Source organism: Sus scrofa, chromosome 13, assembly GCF_000003025.6.
Source record: "Sus scrofa isolate TJ Tabasco breed Duroc chromosome 13, Sscrofa11.1, whole genome shotgun sequence".
Lineage (NCBI taxonomy): Eukaryota > Metazoa > Chordata > Mammalia > Artiodactyla > Suidae > Sus > Sus scrofa.
Window position 1 is genome coordinate 158,653,596 of NC_010455.5, and position 20,174 is coordinate 158,673,769.

The 20,174-nt window shown below is 38.1% G+C and overlaps 1 protein-coding gene across 2 annotated transcripts in view; it reads right to left on the minus strand.

Annotated features, from left to right (window-relative positions):
- TBC1D23 (TBC1 domain family member 23) overlaps positions 11,488 to 20,174 on the minus strand; it is a 64,203-nt gene continuing 55,516 nt past the window's right edge. For both annotated transcript variants that reach the window (XM_021071307.1, XM_021071308.1), the window contains 4 exons: positions 19,532 to 19,620; positions 16,099 to 16,234; positions 13,933 to 14,127; positions 11,488 to 13,137 (listed from right to left, as the gene is read on the minus strand). In XM_021071307.1, coding sequence (XP_020926966.1) covers positions 13,056 to 13,137; positions 13,933 to 14,127; positions 16,099 to 16,234; positions 19,532 to 19,620 — 502 coding nt within the window. In that variant the 3' untranslated portion in view covers positions 11,488 to 13,055. The remainder of the gene's footprint in view (positions 13,138 to 13,932; positions 14,128 to 16,098; positions 16,235 to 19,531; positions 19,621 to 20,174) is intronic.

The window sequence follows — 20,174 nt, forward strand, 5'->3', positions numbered from 1 at the left end:
CAACAATAATTCAGTCCTCTAATACGCTGAAATCTGCTAATATTGTTTTAGGATATTTGCATTTATATTTATTAGTCAGGACTGTGTTTTGACTTTTGTGTTTTGTGTGTGCTTTTCTCAGGTTTGGGGATCAAAAATCATAAAACGAGGCACAACATTGTGAATCAATATACTCAATTTTTTAACATCATAAAAAGTTTGCTATCCTTTTTAATGCTCTGGAATTGTTTAAGAAATTATGTTGAAGTGGAAATTATTTTTTTTAGGGTCGCAGCACATGTAAATTCCCTTGCTGGAGGTGGAATCAGAGCTACTGCTGCCGATCTAGGACACAGCAACGCGGAATCCGAGCTGCTTCTGCGACCTGATCCTTAACCCACTGAGCAGGGCCAGGGGTCGAAACCACATCCTCATGGATACTAGTCGGTTGTTTCTGCTGAGCCACAAGGGGAAATCCCTGGATCTTAGTTTTTTAAAAGGATACTTTAAAAAAACAAACAAGTTTCCGTTTTGGCGCAGTGGAAACAAATCCGACTAGGAACCATGAGGTTGTGAATTCGATCCCTGGCCTTGCTCAGTGGGTTAAGGATACAGCGTTGCCATGAGCTGTGGTGTAGGTCCCAAATGCAGCTCGGATCTGGCGTTGCAGTGGCTGTGGTGTAGGCCGATGGCTACAGCTCCAATTCGACCCCTGACCTGGGAACCTCCATATGCCCCTTGGCCCTAAAAAGACCAAAAAACAAACAAACAAACAAAAAAACAGGAGTTCCCTTCCTGGCTCAGCGATTGACTATCCCAACTAGGAACCATGAGGGTGCATGTTGGATCCCTGGCCTTGCTCAGTGGGTTAAGGATCTGGCGTTGCCATGAGCTGTGGTGTGGGTCACAGATGCGGCTGGGATCTGAAGTTGCTGTGGCTGTGCTGTAGGCTCGCAGCTGTAGCTCTGATTGGACCCCTAGCCTGGGAACTTCCATATGCCACAAGTCTGGCCCTAAAACGTAAAAAAAGAAAAGAAAAGAAAAGAAAAAAAAGCCCACACACATTTGGGGGACAATTAGGGACATTTAAATATGAACTATGTTTGATGCTTTAATGACTTCATGTGATAATTGTATCATGATTATTATCTTCATTCTGAGGAGTTTCATGCTGAAGCATTTAGGGGTGAAGTGTAAGAATGTCTGGGTTGACAATGATCAACAGAAAGAAAATATGTGCTTATATAGAGATAAACCAAATATGGCAAAATGTTTATTGAATCTGGGAGGAGGGTATATAGCTGTTCATGGTACGATTTTAAGACTTTTTAATTTTTTTGTAATAAAGATTTGAGGAGAAATACATAGCAATTTTTTTTTTAAGCTTTAACAGATTATCTGGACCTGGCTTTGGAGCAGGAAGATTTTTAATAACATTTTAGATGCTGCTATGCTAATAGCTTATTGGGGTTCCTTAGTCGATATTGGCCGCTTAAAATCTGTAAAAAAAAAAAAAAAAGTCACCCATTTCATCTAGACTTGCAAGTTTATTGGCATAAGGTTGCATCCAACAGTGGTTCCAAACATGGCTGGACATGTTTTTGGAAGATCCAGGTGGAGATGCCCAGTAGGCAGCTGGACATATAAACCCCAAGCTCAGATATCCATCCTGGAGACTGATTTGGGATCATCAGCAATTTAAACCAAGACAAAGCTCTGAATGTAGATGACAACAAGCAAGTGGATTGTGAAAGGCACAGGCAGAAGCGAGTCCTCTGGAGCCTGGGATGAGCCAACCTAAAGACAAGAGAACCAGGAGGAGGCTATCTGGACCAAGAGCCTGAGGGTGCTGTGTTCCCTACATCAAATGCAAGAAAGCTGGTGAGCTGTGTTCTAGAGAAGAGGAAAGGAATAATGAAAACTGCTTTTGAGCTTTCCCTTAGAAATTTCTGAGCATAATAGAAAAGCTAGACCCTGGGTTGCAGTTCTGGCTCTGCCACTAATTTAATATTAATACCTAGGGCAAATCACTTCACTCTCAGAACCTTTTCATCACATGTAATTCAAAAAGATTTAGAGGCAGAAGGAGACTCTGGAGGGCCAGCCCTCCCTGCCACCACCCCCCTCCCTGTCCTTTCAACTGCAGCAGCTCTGCCTTCCGTGTTTCCATGTTCCCTTTTATCTGACATTTGAAAAGTAGCCAAAGAGTAAAATCACTACATTAAGTGGATCTCTAAAACCCAGCTAAAAATCTGGTGTTGCTAACCACGTCTTACAGATTTAATGACCACTTCCAGGCTGGTACTGGTCAGATTTCTGTCTTCACTCCAGAGGAGCTATTCCAGCAGCTCTAGTTGCCTGTAAATCATCTCTATATACATGTCTCTTTTTTGTTTGTTTTGCTTTTTAGGGTCACACCCGTGGCATATGAAGGCTCCCAGGCTAGGGGTTCAATCGGAGTTATAGCTTCAGGCCTACACCACAGCCACAGCAACGCCAGATCCTTAACCCACTGAGCGAGGCCAGGGATCCAACCCGCAACCTCATGGTTCCTAGTCGGATTTGTTTCCACTGCACCACGACAGGAACTCCATCTATTTATATGTCTTAATATTAGTTCGAACTCAACTGTCTGAAATTAAATTTATCCCCTCTAAAAGAGCTCCTCCTTGCTTTCCACTGTCAAAGTCGCCACCATTTATACTGTTTTCCAGTTTTCTCTGCTCCTGATTTCCTCTCCTCAAAAATCTAAGTCACTTCTATGTCTTCCAAGTTTTTTATTCCCCACCTCTGATTAGGGACAGGTCCCTTCTTACTCTCTTGAAATACTCCTTGAATGCTGCCTTTTTATCCCCATGACCACCATCCACAGAGAGGTCTTCCTCATTTTGGAGAGACTGCTACAGGCAACTCATAACTGGTCTCCTTTACATCAGCATTTAATCCTCCAATCACTCCTTCATAGTCTTAGAAAGTCAGTCTGGGGGAACATGAATTCAATTTGGGGTAAGGTAGGTATACAAATTGTTAATAATCAGAGATGAAGGACTGAAAATCAGAAGAAGAATTGGAAGCATCTGCACCAGAATAAGAGCAGAGATTCTGAGTGGGTCATACTGGGCATAGTGCTTTTCATAGGGCAAGAGTCCAAATGTGTGTGTGTGTGTGTGTGTGTGTGTGTGTGTAAATATATATATAACAAATATATATAACTGTATAACTGTTTATAAATTTCTGATGCAGTTATCTACAAATCAGAAGACTTGGATTCAAAACTCTGCTTTATCACCAGAAGGCCATGAAACTTTGAGCAAGTTATTAGAGTTATTAGTAAAGTAAATTATTAGTAGAGTAGGGAAAGCAACTTAAAATAACTGCACAGGCTAGAAAGTCACCTACGGAGTGAAGCTGGCAACCTTCAGAGAGAAAAGTGAGCAGTGAACTAAAAAAGGTCCCTAGCTCTGGCCTACTGTTTTCCAGACTGTCAGAAATTGTGTGGGCCACAGAGATTGTCATATTCATCCTTAAGCCACCAGTTTGCAACCCTGCTATTCTTGTTTTCATTCATTTGTTCAGCAAATAACCACCACATTTCAGGCACTGATGTAAGCACTGAGGATAGAGTGATAGATGCTTCACACTCGTAAAAGTTAGTTTAGTCTAAAAAAAATTTTTTTTATGGCTGCATGTACTGCATATAGAAGTCCCCAGGCTAGGGGCTGAATCAGAGCTACAGCTGCTGGCCTACACCACAGCAATAGCAATGAAGGATCTGAGACCTATGCTGCAGCTTGAAGCAACATGGGGTCCTTAACCCACTGAGCAAAGCCAGCGATTGAACCCATATCCTCAGAGAGACAGCATCAGGTTCTTAACTCAGTGAGTCACAACAGGAACTCCTAGTCTAAATTTCTTTACTCTGCCTCTTCACAAATTAGTTGAAAGGGTCAGATAAGGAATGTGAAAAAGCCTAAGAAAACACAATCATAAAGATTCAATATAGTCTATTGACTTAATTTTTCAGGTTTTTTTTTTTTTTTTTTTTTTTTTTTTTTTTGGTCTTTTTCTTAGGGCCACACTGCATGGCATATGGAGGTTCCCAGGCTAGGGGTCTAATCAGAGCTGTTGCTGCCAGCCTACGCCACAGCCACAGCAATGCCAGGTCCAAGCTGGGTCTGTGACCTACACCACAGCTCACTGCAACGCCGGATCCTTAGCCCACTGAGCGAGGCCAGGGATCAAACCCGAAACCTCATGGTTCCTAGTCGGATTCGTTTCTGCTGTGCCACGACGGGAACTCCTTGAACTATTAATTTTTAAATATTTTCATTTCTATACAATAAAACTGACCATTTTGGTATAGTTCTATGAGCTTTAATGCACACAGAATTTGTGTAACCATCACTGCAGTCAGGATACAAAACAGTTCCAGAGCCTGACACATGCCCTTGCTCAGCTCCTTAAATAATCAAACCCTCCCCTCACCCTTGGCGACCCTGATCAGTTCTGTTCATATAATGTTGCCTCTTCTAGAATATAATATGAATGGAATCATACAGTTACGGATTTTGAGAGTGACTTCTGTCAAGTAGTCTGCCTTCAAGATTCATCCATGCTATTATTGCATGATTTAGCTCATTCCTTCTCATTGCTAAGCAGTATGACACAGGATGGGTGTGCTACTCTGTTTATCCATTAACCCACCAAAAGACATGTGGGTCGTTCCCATCTTCTGGCAACTAGAGGACTGCCATATACATTCTTGCCCAGGTTTTTATGTGAGTGTAAATTTCAATTTCTCTAGGTAAACACTTAGTAGTGGGATTGCTGGGTTATGTAATAAATGTGTGTTTACCTTTATAAGAAACTGTGAAACTTGTCTAGAGTAGCTGTACCACTTTGTATTCCCACGAGCAATGTATACATCTAGTTGCTTCACATCCTCATCAGCACTTGGTATTGCCAGCTTTTGTTTTCAATTTCAGTTACTCTAAGTAGGTATGTAGTGGTATTGTTGTTTTGATTTGCATTTTCCTAATGGCTAATGATGTTGAATATCTATTTATGTGCTTTTTCTGCCATCTTTATATCTCTTTTGAAGCATCTGTTCAAATCTTTACCCTTTTTTAAAAAATTAGGTGGTTTTTTTTTTTTTTTTTCTTTTTCCCCATTTTTAGGGCTGCACCTTTGGCATATGTAAGTTTCCCAGGCAAGGGGTCGAATCCAAGCTGCAGCTGCTGGCCTACACCACAGCCATGGCATCAGCAAATTGCAATGCCAGATCTGAACCGCATCTATGACCTACACCACAACTCATCACAACACCAGATCCTTAACCAACTGAGTGAGGCTAGGAATCAAACCAGCATCCTCATGGATACTAGTCGGGTTCTTAACCCACTGAGCCATAATGGGAATTCCAGGTAGTTTGCTTTCTTACTGTTGAGTTCCCAAAGTCTTTTATATCTTCTCAACACAAATCCTTTGGTAGATATGCATTTTGCAAGAATTTTTTTTTGCAGTATGTAGCTTGTCTCTCCATATGATTAGTAATAACTTTTTCAGAGCAACTGTTTCAGGTTTGATATGTCATATTTATCAAACTTTTTATGGATTATACTTTTTGTATCATTACCTGAGGACTCTTCATCTAAGGTCATGAAAATTCCCATTTATTAGTTTAAAATTTACATTTAGCCATATGATACAGTTTGACCTAATTTTTGTATAAGGTATGAGGCAGGTTGAGATTCATTTCTTTTATATGGATATTCATTTGTTCCATCACCATATTGAAAGGACTATCTATTCTCAACTGAATTGCCTTTGAACTTCTGCCCCCAAACAACCACTATTTTTGTGGATCTATTTCTGAATTACATATTCTATGCTTTAATTTATGTATCTATCCTTTTTACCAATACCTGTCTTGATTACTGTAGGTTATAGTAAGTCATAAAATTGGGTAAGTGTGGAGTTTCGTTGTGGTTCAGCAAGTTAAGAACCTGAGGATGCGGGTTTGATCCCTGCCCTCACTCAGCGAGTTAAGGAATCAGCGTTGCCATGAGATATGGTGTAGGTCACGGACGCAGCTTACATGTGTTGCAGCTCAGATGTGTTGCTGTGGCTGTGGTGTGGGCTTGCAGCTGCAGCTCTGATTGGACCCCTAGCGTGGGAACTTCCATATGCCCAGGGTGTGGTCCTAAAAAGCAAAACAAACAAACAAAACAAAAAACCATGCTGGGATTTGAACTGGAATTAAATTACATGCATAGTTCAATGGGGAGAACTGATACGTTATAGTCCAATCCATTAACATGGTATATTCTCTACTTACTTAAGTCTTTGATTTCTTCTATAAGCATTTTCTAGTTTTCAGTATACAGATCCTGCATGTTTTATTAGATTCACCCATAGATATTTTACATTTTGAACTACTATAGATAGTATTTTTTCTTGGCTTCCGTTAAGCATGTGGAACTTCCTGGGTTAGGGATCGAACTCGTGCCACAGCAGCAACTCAGGCTGCTGCAGTGACAACACTGGATCCTTAACCTGGTGTACCACAGGTAAACTCCTACAAATAGTATTTTTTTTTAAATAATGTTGTTCAGTGCTAGTATATATATAGCTGTATCAATGATTTTTATAAACTAAAATCATTCAGCTGTCTATGGAAAACTCACACTTAATTGTGAAATTCTAGATGCTTTCCCGCTAGGATCAGGACAAGACAGGAATGTCTGCTTCTGTCACTTCTATTCAACATTGTACTGGAAGCTTCAGTGGGGGCCATTATGTAAATGGGGAAATAAAAGGCATCCAGATTAGAAAGAAAAAAAGTAAAACAGCCTCTATTCATAGATGATAGGACCCTTAGTAGAGAAAAATCCTAATGAATCCACAAAATACTGTTAGAACTAGTACAAAAATCAGCAAGTTGGGGAGTTCCCTGGTGGTCCAGTGATTAGAGCTCAGCACTGTCACTGCTGCTGCTCAGGGTTCAATCCCTGGTCTGGGAACTGAGATTCCCACATGAAGCTGCTGCACACTGCAGCCAGAAGAAATAATAAAAAAAAATCATTGAGCTAAGTTGGAAGATTAGATCCATTTACAAAACCAGTTCTATTCCACCACATTGGCAATGAATAATCTTAACATGAATTTAAGAAAACAATTCCATTTACAACAGGATCAAAAGGAAAAAAAATACCTATGAATGTATTTAACAAAGGAAGTTTAAGACTTATACACCAAAAAACTATAAAACATCATTGAAATAAGGACAACCTACATAAATGTAAAGACATCCTATGTTCCTAAGCATTAAGATGACAATAACCCCTAAATTGATCTACAGATTCAATACAATCCCTATCAAAATCCGTTTTGTTTTTTTTTTCAGAAACTGATAATCTAAAAATTCATATGAAAATGCAAAGGACTTAAGAATAACAAGAAACTCAGAAATAATCTTGAAAAACATCAAATTAGAGGACTTACACTTCCCAATTTCAAGTGACTAAAAAGCTACAGTAATCAAGATAGCGTGGTCCTGGCATAAGAATATATTTATAGGAGTTCCCTTCGTGGCTCAGCGGTTAGCAAACCCAACTAGCATCCATGAGGACACGGGTTTGATCCCTGGCCTCGCTCAGTGGGTCAAGAATCCGGCGTTACTGTGAGCTGTGTTGTAGGTCACAGACATGGCTCAGATTGCATGTTGCTGTGGCATAGGCTGCTGTCTTCAGCTCTGAATGAACTTCTGGCCTGGGAACGTCCATATGCCATGGATGTGGCCCTAAAAAGACAAAAGCAAAAAAAAAAAAAAAAAAAAAAAAAGAATATATTTATAGACCGATGGAATAGACATGCATATATAGAAATAAACCTCACAGTTATAGTATGCTTTTTCAAATGGATCAGTGACCTAATTTAAAAAAAATTAAAACTATAAAACTTGTAGGAGAAATCATAGGCAAAAATCTTTATTACCTCTGGTTAGGCAACTGACTGCTTAGATATGACACCAAAAACACCAAGTGACAAAAGGAAAAATAAATAAGGTAGGCGTCACCAAAACTAAATAACTTTTATGATTCAGGGGAATTCCCGTCGTGGCTCAGTGGTTAATGAATCTGACTAGGAACCATGAGGTTGTGGGTTCGATCCCTGGCCTTGCTCAGTGGGTTAAGCATCCAACATTGCTGTGAGCTGTGGTGTAGGTCACAGACGCGGCTCAGATCCCGAGTTGCTGTGGCTGGGGCATAGGCCAGCGGCCACAGCTCTGATTAGATCCCTAGCCTAGGAACCTCCATGTGCCACAGGAGTGGCCCTAGAAAAGGCAAAAAGACTAAAAATAAAAACTTATATGATTCAAAGGACACCATCAAAAATGTGAAAAGACAATCCACAAAATGGGAGAAAATGTATCTGATTAGAGATGTGTATCCAGAATATGCAAAGAGCTCTACAACTCAACAATAAAGACAAATGACTCAATTTAAAAATAGGCAAGAATTCCAGCTGTGGAACAATGGGATCGGAGGCATCTCTGGGATGCTGCTTTGATCCCTGGCCTCCTGAGGTGGGCTAAGGACCAGGTATTGCCACAGCATCATAGGCCACAACTGCAGCTTGGATCTGATCCTTGATCCTCCCAGGAACTCCATATGCCGTGAGGCAGCCCTCCCAAAAAATAGGCAAAGAATCTGAATCAAAAGTTCCCCCAAGAAGATATAAAAATAGCCAATAAGCACAAGAAACTCAACCACCATTAGTCATTAGGGAAATGTAAACAAAAACCACAATGAGATACCACTTCACATCCTAAGATGGGATAATAAAAAAAGACAGAAAATAACAAGTGTTGGTAAGAAAGTAGAGAAACTGGAGCACTCACATTACCATTTGGAATGTAAAATGGCCAAGCCCCTCTGGGAAAGTTTGGAAGTTCCTCAAAAGTTAAATGTAGAATTAACATGACAGAGTAATTTGTAGATATCCTAGAGAACTAAAAACATGTCAACACAAAAACTTTTTTTTATGTTCAAAGTAGTATTATTCATAATAGCCAAAAAGTGGAAGCAAAGTCAATGGCCATCAATTAATAAATGAATAAAATAAATCCGTACAATGGAGTATTATTCAGCCATAAAAAGAAATGAAATTCTGATAGATGCTACAACATGAATACATTAGGCTTAGTAAAAGAAGCGACACAAAAGCCACTTATTTTTATCATGAAATGCCCAGAATAAGAAAATCCATAGAGTCAGAAAGTAAATTAGTGGTTATTAAAGGCTGGAAGGAGTGGAGGAGAGGGGAGTGACCGTTAATGTGTTAAGGGGTTTCTCTTGGGCGTCATGAAATGTCCTGGAATTAAATAGTGGTGATGGTTGTGCAACTCTGAATACACTAAAACCCACTAAATTATAGGCTTTTTAAAAAGGTGAGGTTAATGGAATGTGGATTTATATTTCAATAAAGATTTTTTAAAGACGTTAAAGGTAAAGATGAGAATTTACTTTCATCACACATTAAACCTGAGGAGTTGGGTTTCTTCCGGGTCAAACTGTCAATTTTAAATAGAAGCGAAATGCCAGTCTATGGCTGGTATGTTAGAATATCATGTTAAGGAGTTTTAGTGGTCCTGTACGGGGAGTTCCTATTATGGCACAGCAGAAACAAATCCAACTAGTATGCATGAGGATGCAGGTGCAATCCCTGGCCTCGGTCAGTGGGTTAAGGATCTGGCGTTGCTGTTAGGTTACAGGTTGTTACGGTTTTCCTTAACATGCGTCTGTGTAGGTTGCAGAGGCGGCTCGGATCTGGTGTTGTTGTGGCTGCGGTGTAGGCCAGCAGCTACAGCTCCAATTTGAGCCCTAGCCTGGGAACTTCCATATGCCGAGGGTGCGGCCCTAAAAATCAAAAAAAAAAAATTAAAAATAAAGGTCCTGTGTGAAACATACCAGCAGCAGACCAGTGGTTGAGTATATATCAGTACAAACTTATCATCCTTACTAGAAAACGTTTCATTAATGGTGGGCAAATGTCATCAAATCTATTTAGAGAATTAATTTCATACCTTAATAAGTAATAATAATTCCCAGGGACTGGGGAGAGGGGAGGGGTGCATTTTCTATTCACTCTATTTCTTTAGCCTTGGTTTTCTCATCTTGAAAATACAGAAATGGATTTCCCATTATGGCTCAGTGGAAACGAACCTGACTAGTATCTATGAGAATGCGGGAAACGAACCTGACTAGTATCTATGAGAATGTAGGTTAAGGGATCTGGCTTTGCCAAGAGCTGTGGTATAGATCACAGATATGGCTCAGATCTGGCATTGCTGTGGCTGTGGTATAGGCCGGCTGCTATAGCTCCAATGTGACCCCTGCCTAGGAACTTTCATATACTGCAGGGGCGACCCTAAAAAAAAAAAAAGAAGAAAAAATAGGAGTTCCCGTCGTGGCACAGTGGTTAACAAATCCTGACTAGGAACCATGAGGTTGCGGGTTCGGTCCCTGCCCTTGCTCAGTGGGTTAACGATCCGGTGTTGCCGTGAGCTGTGGTGTAGGTTGCAGACGCGGCTCGGATCCTGCGTTGCTGTGGCTCTGGCGTAGGCTGGTGGCTACAGCTCCGATTCAACCCCTAGCCTGGGAACCTCCATATGCCGCGGGAGCGGCCCAAGAAATAGCAACAACAACAACAACAACAACAACCAAAAAAAAAAAAGACAAAAAAAAAAAAAAAAAAAAAAAGAAGAAATATAGAAAAAATCAACCTCATAATGCTGCCACTCTGCAAACCTTCAGAGTCCATAAGAAGTAGATACCCCACAGTAAATTCTAGTTCTATGATTATTGAGCCAGTGAAGGGAGGATAAGCTACCTAAGTGCCTAATACAATCAATGAAATATATTTTCATTTGATATTCATGACTAATAACTATAGGTTTTCTTATGAGGAAAATAAAGTTCAGAGAAGCAGTTCAAGGGAGTAATTACTACATGTGGAATGTCACTGTTTAACTACCTCTCCCTCTCCCCATCTAAATGAACAGAAATAGGAATCTAATACCTTCAAGCCTGAAATCTGAACATTTAAATTCTGAAAGGATAGCCCTCAATTTTCTAATTTTGTGGTGCCTATAGAGATTTACAAAAGAAGAGAAAGGGAGAAAGAGAGAGACACGGTCATTAAGAACAAAGTTTTGGAGTTCCCGTTGTGGCGCAGTGGTTAACGAATCCGACTAGGAACCATGAGGTTGCGGGTTTGATCCCTGGCCTTGCTCAGTGGGTTAAGGATCCGGCGTTGCCGTGAGCTATGGTGTAGGCTGCAGACGCGGCTCGGATCCCGAGTTGCTGTGGCTCTGGCGTAGGCCGGTGGCTACAGCTCCGATTAGACCCCTAGCCTGGGAACCTCCATATGCCGCGGGAGTGGCCCAAAAAATGGCAGAAAGACAAAAAAAAAAAAAAAAAAAAAAAGAACAAAGTTTTGAGCAAACTGTACTGGTTTATTTACAATTGTAATTTATAAACAATAACACAAACATCTTTACATTAATATTATGAAAAAAGTCCCATGGCTGAAATAGGCAAAAAATGACACTGCAGGACATTTCTAAAAGGGGTGCCAATAGAAGGAAAAAAATGCAACACAACAGTTATGGGGAGAGTTATAAATATCAAATATTGCACCAGGCGCAATTTCATGCAAATGTCTTCAACCACTCAAGTAAACTGATTTTATTTAGATATTAGAATAAAATATCTTGAACTATGTTACCTTTTACTCACTTGATTTCCATTAAGTAAATTAAAATAACTGGCTGTAAACACAGTACATCTAAACATTTTTCTTATCAACCCCTCAGAGATAATCCATTACATTTCAGGACACTGCACGATGTGAGGATCTGCTACTCCCCCGACTGATTTTATAAGCAGTCATTCCATGACTCCAAACGTGTGCCTCGATTTCTTTCGCCAAATGTGCCTAATATGAACCTCAGTGAATTAAACTGAGAAAGTTTCAAAATCAGCAAACTATTTTTCAGTTTTGTCATATTAAGAGAATAAAAACAGTTTCAAGCCACTGGAACTTCAGTAAGAGCACAAAAACCAAAGAAAAGAAATAAATTTCCAAAAGTAAAGGTAAAAACTAGTTTATATAGAGCTCTCTGATTATTTAGCTTTTCTTTAAGTGGGTATTAGTGTGGTCACAACATAATCTCAGTGAAGATAAATCCAAATGTGTTCAAAACCTGTTCTGAAATAGCCTAAATCAAATATTCCTCTTGTAATAAAGACCAATGACATTTTAAAAGATACAATTCTGTCCCCCAAATGTTAATTTTAATCTTAACATGCCTACCTACTTATTATAATGCTTTTAACTGCTCCTTAGAAACAATTAGGATGAAGTTTAGTATCTGAAGCACTCAGGGTTCAAATTATTAGCTAGTGGTGCAAAGATGACTTAGAAGCTGATGTTTCAACAGTTCACTAGCTGGTCTGCATTTGAGTTGGCTGGAATCTTCATCCATTTAATTAAAAAGATTTCACTCTTTGTAAGAACAGAAAACAGCAAGCTAGTTATTAATCTATATAATACTTTTTAGTTTCTGATACTGCTCAGTGGGAAAAACTAAATGTAGCAATTAAAGGGGTCTCTTCAACTAGTTCTATCCCTAATTTTCAGTGAAGACATTGCAAATATATATGTGTATGGTTGTTTTAAATCTGAAAGTGATGCATGTTCCCTTAAAACAGCTCTTCAAAACAGAATTGCATTTTGCACCCTAAGTGCATAAGGGCATGGGGTCAGTGACTTCAAAGTCATTTAATAACTGACCTTTATAAGAAATCATTTTACAAAACTGAAAATGCAAAAGTAAATTTAAAAAACTTTTAAACTGTCCAGAGATTGATTATAATAATTTACACTTTCTTAGACTTGCTATTCAAGCACCCCATAAGCAAATCAAAGTCTCCGGTTAGTATTCAGTCAGGAAAATATGTCTACATTTCTCTTGGTTGCCTTAATTTCTTCTGAAATAATTTTCTTTTATATTAACTTTCCAAAGCATCCAAAACTTTCATGATCTGTTGTTTTATGGCTTTGGTGGCATCTCCTGCATTTGGAATCAAATACCTATGGAGGAAAAATATATATTAATATAGTACCTTCTGTCCAGGACTCAACTTAGATGTCACTTCCAATGGGATGCCCTCCTACCTACTCCCCATCCCTTATTTCAGCATACACTCAAAAGGGTTACCGAAAGAAAGAAAATGTAAACGTAAAAGCAAGCTGATTTTTCATATTGTGTAGAGCAAGGTGGATGAATCACAGTTCAGGAGTCTGGAGGACTTTATTTGGTTCTATCACAAGCTAAGTGTGAAGATCTGAAAGTCATTCAACCCCTCTGGGCTTCACATTTTTACCTCTAAGATTAAAGATGATTTCGTTTTGATAGCATGTCGTTTATGGCCCTTATGCCAGTCCATGAATTGTTTGCCACAATGAAATAAGGAGGAGCTTGTACCAGACTGAAAATTAACTATACCACTCAGCACAGTGCCTTAGTTTACTGATACTTCCAAAACAGAAATGAACAAAAATAAAAATACTGATTTACATTCCAAGAAAAGCTCCTTATGTAATTGCAAACCAGTAATTAGCACACACTGGTATGAATTACTCCTAAAGACTCTTCTGTCAAAAAGTTTGTGAAATTAGCTATGGTACTTAATGAAATCAGGTCCCAAGGGCTAAACCATGTATGACTACGGATGTGGAAGAGAAAAAGAGCAAGAATACTAATATAAGTGGTTCAAGTATCTTATTCCACCATACACTCCCCAAAATAAGAGAAACTGCTGAACTACTCAACTAGTACTGAACTAATTCAATGATTCAGATAATATCATCCTAAGAAAATCTTACCTTTCAATTGCCAAGATTTCTATTCCTGAAGCACTGCTGTTTCCATACTTGAAGGTAATTAACTCAGGATGTTTTTTTTTGGATGTAATTTTAACTACAGAATTTAGTGCTTGTCGAGACTGTATATAAGCCAATCCTTTCCGTGAAAGAATCTCCCTTAAACAGTACATATGTGTTGCAGTAACCAACAGATGACTTCAAAGGGAAAAAAGCATTAAAAAAACAAAAAGAATTTTAAAGAAAAGTCATTCAAAACAGCTGTTACTTCAACCACCCCAATTATAAAAAACATTCAACTCCAAATGGAATTAACTTTGCTTTTAAAAGGTAAAAGCAAAGGATCATCTACAAATAAAATGCTACCTAACAAAAGCTTTTAGTTTTCCTATAGTTGTATTATACAAAATTTATTTTATTTTTTTTTTGGCTGCCCTGAAGCGTATGGAGTTCCCAGGCCAGGGATTAGATCTGCACTGCAGTTGTGACCTACACCACTGCTGCAGCAACACTGGATCCTATACTGGTCTGGGAATTGAACCTGAGTCCCAGCATGCCAGAGACACTGCCAATCCTGCCGCACCACAGCAGAACTCTAAATTAATGTTTTATTAACAGATAATCCTGTAACTGTTTAAGAGCAAAGTTTATATTTCATATTAAAAATACATAATCAGAAACCATTAAAATAATAGACTTTTAGAATCTATTTTGGAATATACTACCTTTTAGACTTTTAACAGTATTGTCTAATTTGGTAAACTATCCTCATTCAACATACCATAGTATATACTTAATATCAAAGACCACTAAGCAATATCTGGCTGCCTCACTTATTTAATAATATTCTAATAACTGGATCCCAAAGGCAAAATAGGGATACAATTATTAACTACACCCAACCTTGTGTCAGCTTTTAACATATTTTACACATACTTTTATGTATTAAATTGCACATACTCTTATGTAATATGTAAGAAAAATATCAAGATACCCAGGATGTAGGACATTCCACAGAAAAATTGGCCTAGACTCAAAGAAGTCATCTGCCATGAAGCAAAAGAGGGAAGTGGAGGTTAGGGGAGCAGCATTTTGTACACTGGTTGAGACCTAAAGAGTGATAACAGGCAAATGCAATGTGTGAACAGGACTGGATCCCACATCAGGAAGGAAAAACCACAGACTATAAAGACACTTTGGGGGCACACTGAAAAATGTGAGTGTTGTCTGTATTGAATGATGTTCATTTTTAAGGTTTTTAAAGATATGATAGTGCTACTGGAGTTGTGGAGGAGAATGTTCATATTCTTGCAGGATTTATGCTAAGCATTTAGGAGTAAAGTGTCACATCTATAAGCTTCTTTTGAATGGTCTGACAAAAGGAAAGTGTGTACGCATATACATACATAAATAGAGAGATGGGTAGTGTGAAAAAAAGTTAAAAGCCAGTGATTCTGAGAGGCTTATAAAGATGTTCAATGTACCATTCCTTCAACTTTTCTGTTTAAACTTTTCAAAATTAAGATTTACATAAATATTTTTTAAAAATCAAGACATGCTGTATAGCAGAAATTGATAGACCAACTATAATATAAAATTATAATAGAAAAAATAAAAATCTTAAAAAAAAATCAAACATACGTAACAGAGGGAAATTATATCTTATTGGATAAATAAAATTTCTCCTGTAGTTAACTTTTTTTTTTTTTTTTGGCTATACTCACAGCATATGGAAGTTTCCAGGCCAGGGTTCAAACCTATGCCACAGCAGCAAACTGGGGGCCATAGCCGCAACACCAGATCCTTAACCCGCTGCGCCACAAAGGGAACTCTTGCAGTTAACGTTTCCATTACCCTAAATTCAATTTTACTTCTGAAGAAGATATTTTAAAAAGTACCTAGGAGGAGTTCCCATCGTGGCTCAGTGGTTAACGAATCCAACTAGGAATCACGAGGTTGTGGGTTCGATCCCTGGCCTTGCTCAGTGGGTTAAGCATCCAGCCATGAGCTGTGGTGTGGGTTGCAGACGCGGCTTGGATCCTGTGTTGGTGTGGCTCTGGCATAGGCTGGTGGCTACAGCTCCGATTCAACCTCTAGCCTGGGAACCTCCACATGCCACAGGAGTGGCCCAAGAAATGGCAAAAAGACAAAAAAAAAAAAAAAAAGTACCTAGGAAACATGTGTCCACTTTCTTTTACTTCTTTACAAGGAAAATGATGCTTGACATCTGGCTTGTTTATCCAAGTCTGAATGTTTACAACTTCTTTTCTATCATCATCTGACATTGAAGAACTGTCAATTTCATCTATAAAGAATTTAAGATGTTAAAAGTGGGTAACAGGAATAGACACACAGATATAGAAAACAAATTTATGGTTACCAAAGGGAAAAGGGCAGGGGAGGGGAAGGACAAATTAGGAGTTTGGGATTAACACATACACACTACTATAACCAATAAGGACCTACTGTATAGCACAGGGAAATCTACTCAACAGCCTCTAATAACCTATAATGGAAAAGAATCTGAGAAAAGAATATATATACAGATGTATATACGTACAATTAAATCACTTGCTGTATACCTGAACCTATCTCAACATTATAAATCAACTACACTTAAATTTTTTAAAAATCCCCTCTAAAAAAGGGAAAAAATGTATCAAATCAAAATATTGTACACCTTAAGTGGAGTTCCTGTCGTGGCGCAACAGAAACAAATCTGACTAGGAACCATGAGGTTACGGGTTCAATCCCTGGCCTTGCTCAGTGGGTTAAGGATCTGGCATTGCTGTGAGCTGTGGTGTAGGTCGAAGACACGGCTCGGATGTGGTACTGCTGTGGCGTAGGCCGGCAGCTACAGCTCCGATTAGACCCCTAGCCTGGGAACCTCCATATGCTGCAGTTGCAGCCCTCAAAAAGACAAAAGACAAAAGACAAAAAAAAAAAAAAAAAAAGAAAAGAAAAGAAAATTGTACACCTTAAACTTACACAATGTTACTGTCAATTCTATCTCAACAGAAATAACACTTTTTTAAAGTCCACAGTAACTTAACAACAAAAAAGGGGGGTATTACTTCAAAAACCATACACTTCTTAATAGCCTGAAAAAAATTTTGGTAGTATTTTAAACAGACAAGTTGAGAAAAAAACTAATCCAGCTATTGTATTTCCATATGCCATTGTTACTAATTTCAATTTTTTTTAATATAGCATAGCTCTAATTATGACTTGTCGTAGAGAGATGGCAGAATCATTCAGTAATAATATTAGCACCTATCTTGAGGGCAAAGATGGCACAGTTCTTTTGCTCTTTCTAGTTTCTTTTTCTTTTTTAACTGAAGTATATAGTTGATTTAAAAAATTATATTAGTTTCAGTGTACCACACAATTATTTAATATTTTTTTATAGATTATACTCCATCTGAAGAGTTGCTGGTTTCTCATTTTAAGGATATAACAACAACAACAACAAAAAATCCATCATGGGATAAATAAAAAATCTATTTAGTGGGATTTTTTTTTTTTTTTTTTTTTGGTGAGAGAGATTAAGACATTCTAATTTAAGAGATATAATACTCTTAGAGTTAATAATTATATGTCCTCTTTTCTTTTTAAAAAATCAAAATATAAGGAGACATAATTTAAAAAAGGAAATCTCACATATCTATTCACTTACAACTTAAAAAAGTGAAACCCTCATGTACCTCTTCCCAATCACATTTCCTTTCCTTCTCCAGTAAGAAACAGTGACTATCTGAATTGGAGTCATGTATTAACTTTTAACCATACATGAATATCCTTAAATAATATATAGTAGTGTTCTGCATTTTAAGTTAAAATAAAATGGAGCATTTTATTCCTCTGCAACTGCTACCCTACTCCCAAAATTGTAAAATTTATCCATGTTGATACACACAGCTCTAGTTTTATTTTCATTACTATGCAATTTTTTGTAGTGTAAATATATGTGGGGTGTTTACGCATATATGATAGTATAAATATACCATAATTTATTCATTCATTTACCTCTTCCCTTTGTTAATGGAACAAGAAATATTCAGGGAGAGATAGAGACTGATGGATAACAGGAACATGGAAAAAGGAGAAAAAGAAACAATCACAAACAGCACAGAAATGTATGAAACAGAAGATAAGAAGTAGCTGGAGACGGTGTTGGGGGAAAATCTACATAGAAATAAAATACATTGTATTGATTATTTTGCTACAATGTAAAATAAAAGAAATATATTTTTAGATTTTATATAGAGGAATATAAAAATTTTGTGTAGGAGAAAACAAAAATTCTGTATATTTGCTTAAAAAAAGAAATAGTATACAGAAAATTATATTTACCTCATACGTTTTCAAGAAGGTAATTCTGTAATATTTATAAAAATGTCAAATGTGATTCCCTCTAGTCTGGCAATCCTACTGTTAAGAATTTACCCTCTGGAGTTCCCGTCGTGGCGCAGTGGTTAATGAATCCGACTAGGAACCATGAGGTTGCAGGTTCGGTCCCTGCCCTTGCTCAGTGGGTCAACGATCCGGTGTTGCCGTGAGCTGTGGTGTAGGTTGCAGACGCGGCTCGGATCCCGCGTTGCTGTGGCTCTGGCGTAGGCCGGTGGCTACGGCTCCGATTCAACCCCTAGCCTGGGAACCTCCATATGCCGCGGGAGCGGCCCAAGAAATAGCAACAACAACAAGACAAAAGACAAAAGACAAAAAAAAAAAAAAAAAAAAGAATTTACCCTCTGGATATACTTGGAAAAGTTCACCTATATACATATATGCATAAAAATAGCTATTGCTATTTGAAACAGGAAAAAACGTGGAAAATTATTGATGTCAATTGGGAGAAGTCTGATTTAATTACGGTATATTTGTATAATACAGAGAGAACTGAGGAGGTATATGGGCTGAGGTGGAAAACATGCATCACGTATTACTAAACAGAAAAAGCAGGATGAGATTTGGGAGTATTTTTTATTTTGTATTTTATATACTGTTTTATTTTTTCTAATTCAATACACATTAATATTATTTATGATTACTTAACCATGATAATCTGGGAAATAGGATTATAAAGCAAAATAGTAAACTATTTTTTAAAATATAAAAGGCAATGATTGAGAATGACAAATTTCCCTGGCAAAACATCCCCATCTTGTGGCCCTTTAGGATACTGCTTCTAGTTTTAAAAGGTTCTTTTCAAATGTCTCAATTTCAGAATTCCCTGAACATCAGCCCCACACCTCTCAATCCCCTATGTGGGTGGATCAAGGGGATTTAGATCCAACCCTATGGATTTAAATACTGTTTCTACACTGATAATTCCCAGATTATCACTACCTCAGACTTCTCTCCTCAGCTAAAGACCCATAATCAACTGCCTACTCAGTATTTCTACTTGGATTTCTAGAACGCACAATTTAAGATGTCTAAAACCAAACTCTTCATTGAAAAAAAACACAGACTTTCCAATCTCCTCTACAGAATCTCACTGTTACTTTTTTTTTTAAGCAGTTGTTCAGAATGATCTCTCCCTATATAATCATTCCTGGTGCCTGAGGAAAGCAGTCTATAGATGAGTGTATTACTATACCTGTGTCATATTCTTCTTCATCCCCAATGCTGAAAACAGGCTTTACGCCACGGTAAGGCTTGCCCACTCTGTCGCTGCTGCTCACATGCCTAAATTAAAAGAATTGTAGGAGGGAAATCATCACTGAAGTTATCAACGGTTGTCATCAAGTATCATTTGAATATTAAAACGAAATACAAATGTTCTTTGTCCCCCTCCCACGTATCACCCAGTTTTAGGGTAGCTATGTTAAGGAAATTGAAACAAGATAAGGAAATTATGTTAGCAAAAGTGAAATAAGGTATGCAGATTGCTTTCAAGTCTGTAAAAATTAAACAATTTTAATATTCATATTAAAACCAATGCATTGGGAAGTTACTTAACCTCTCTGTGCTTCTGTGTCCGTATCTATAAAATGGTGATAACAGCATCTACCCTTCCTGGGTACTAGAAAATTAAATCAGTTAATATTTCGTAAAGCCCTGAGAACAATGCCTGGCATACAGCAAGTGCTGTATATATGTTTGTTAAAACAGGTTACGAAACCAAATATTCAGTGCCCGTTGTGGCTCACTGGAAATGAACCCGACTAGTATCTAAGAGGATTTGGGTTCAATCTCTGGCCTCGCTCAGTGGGTTAAGGATCTGTTATTACCCTGAGGTG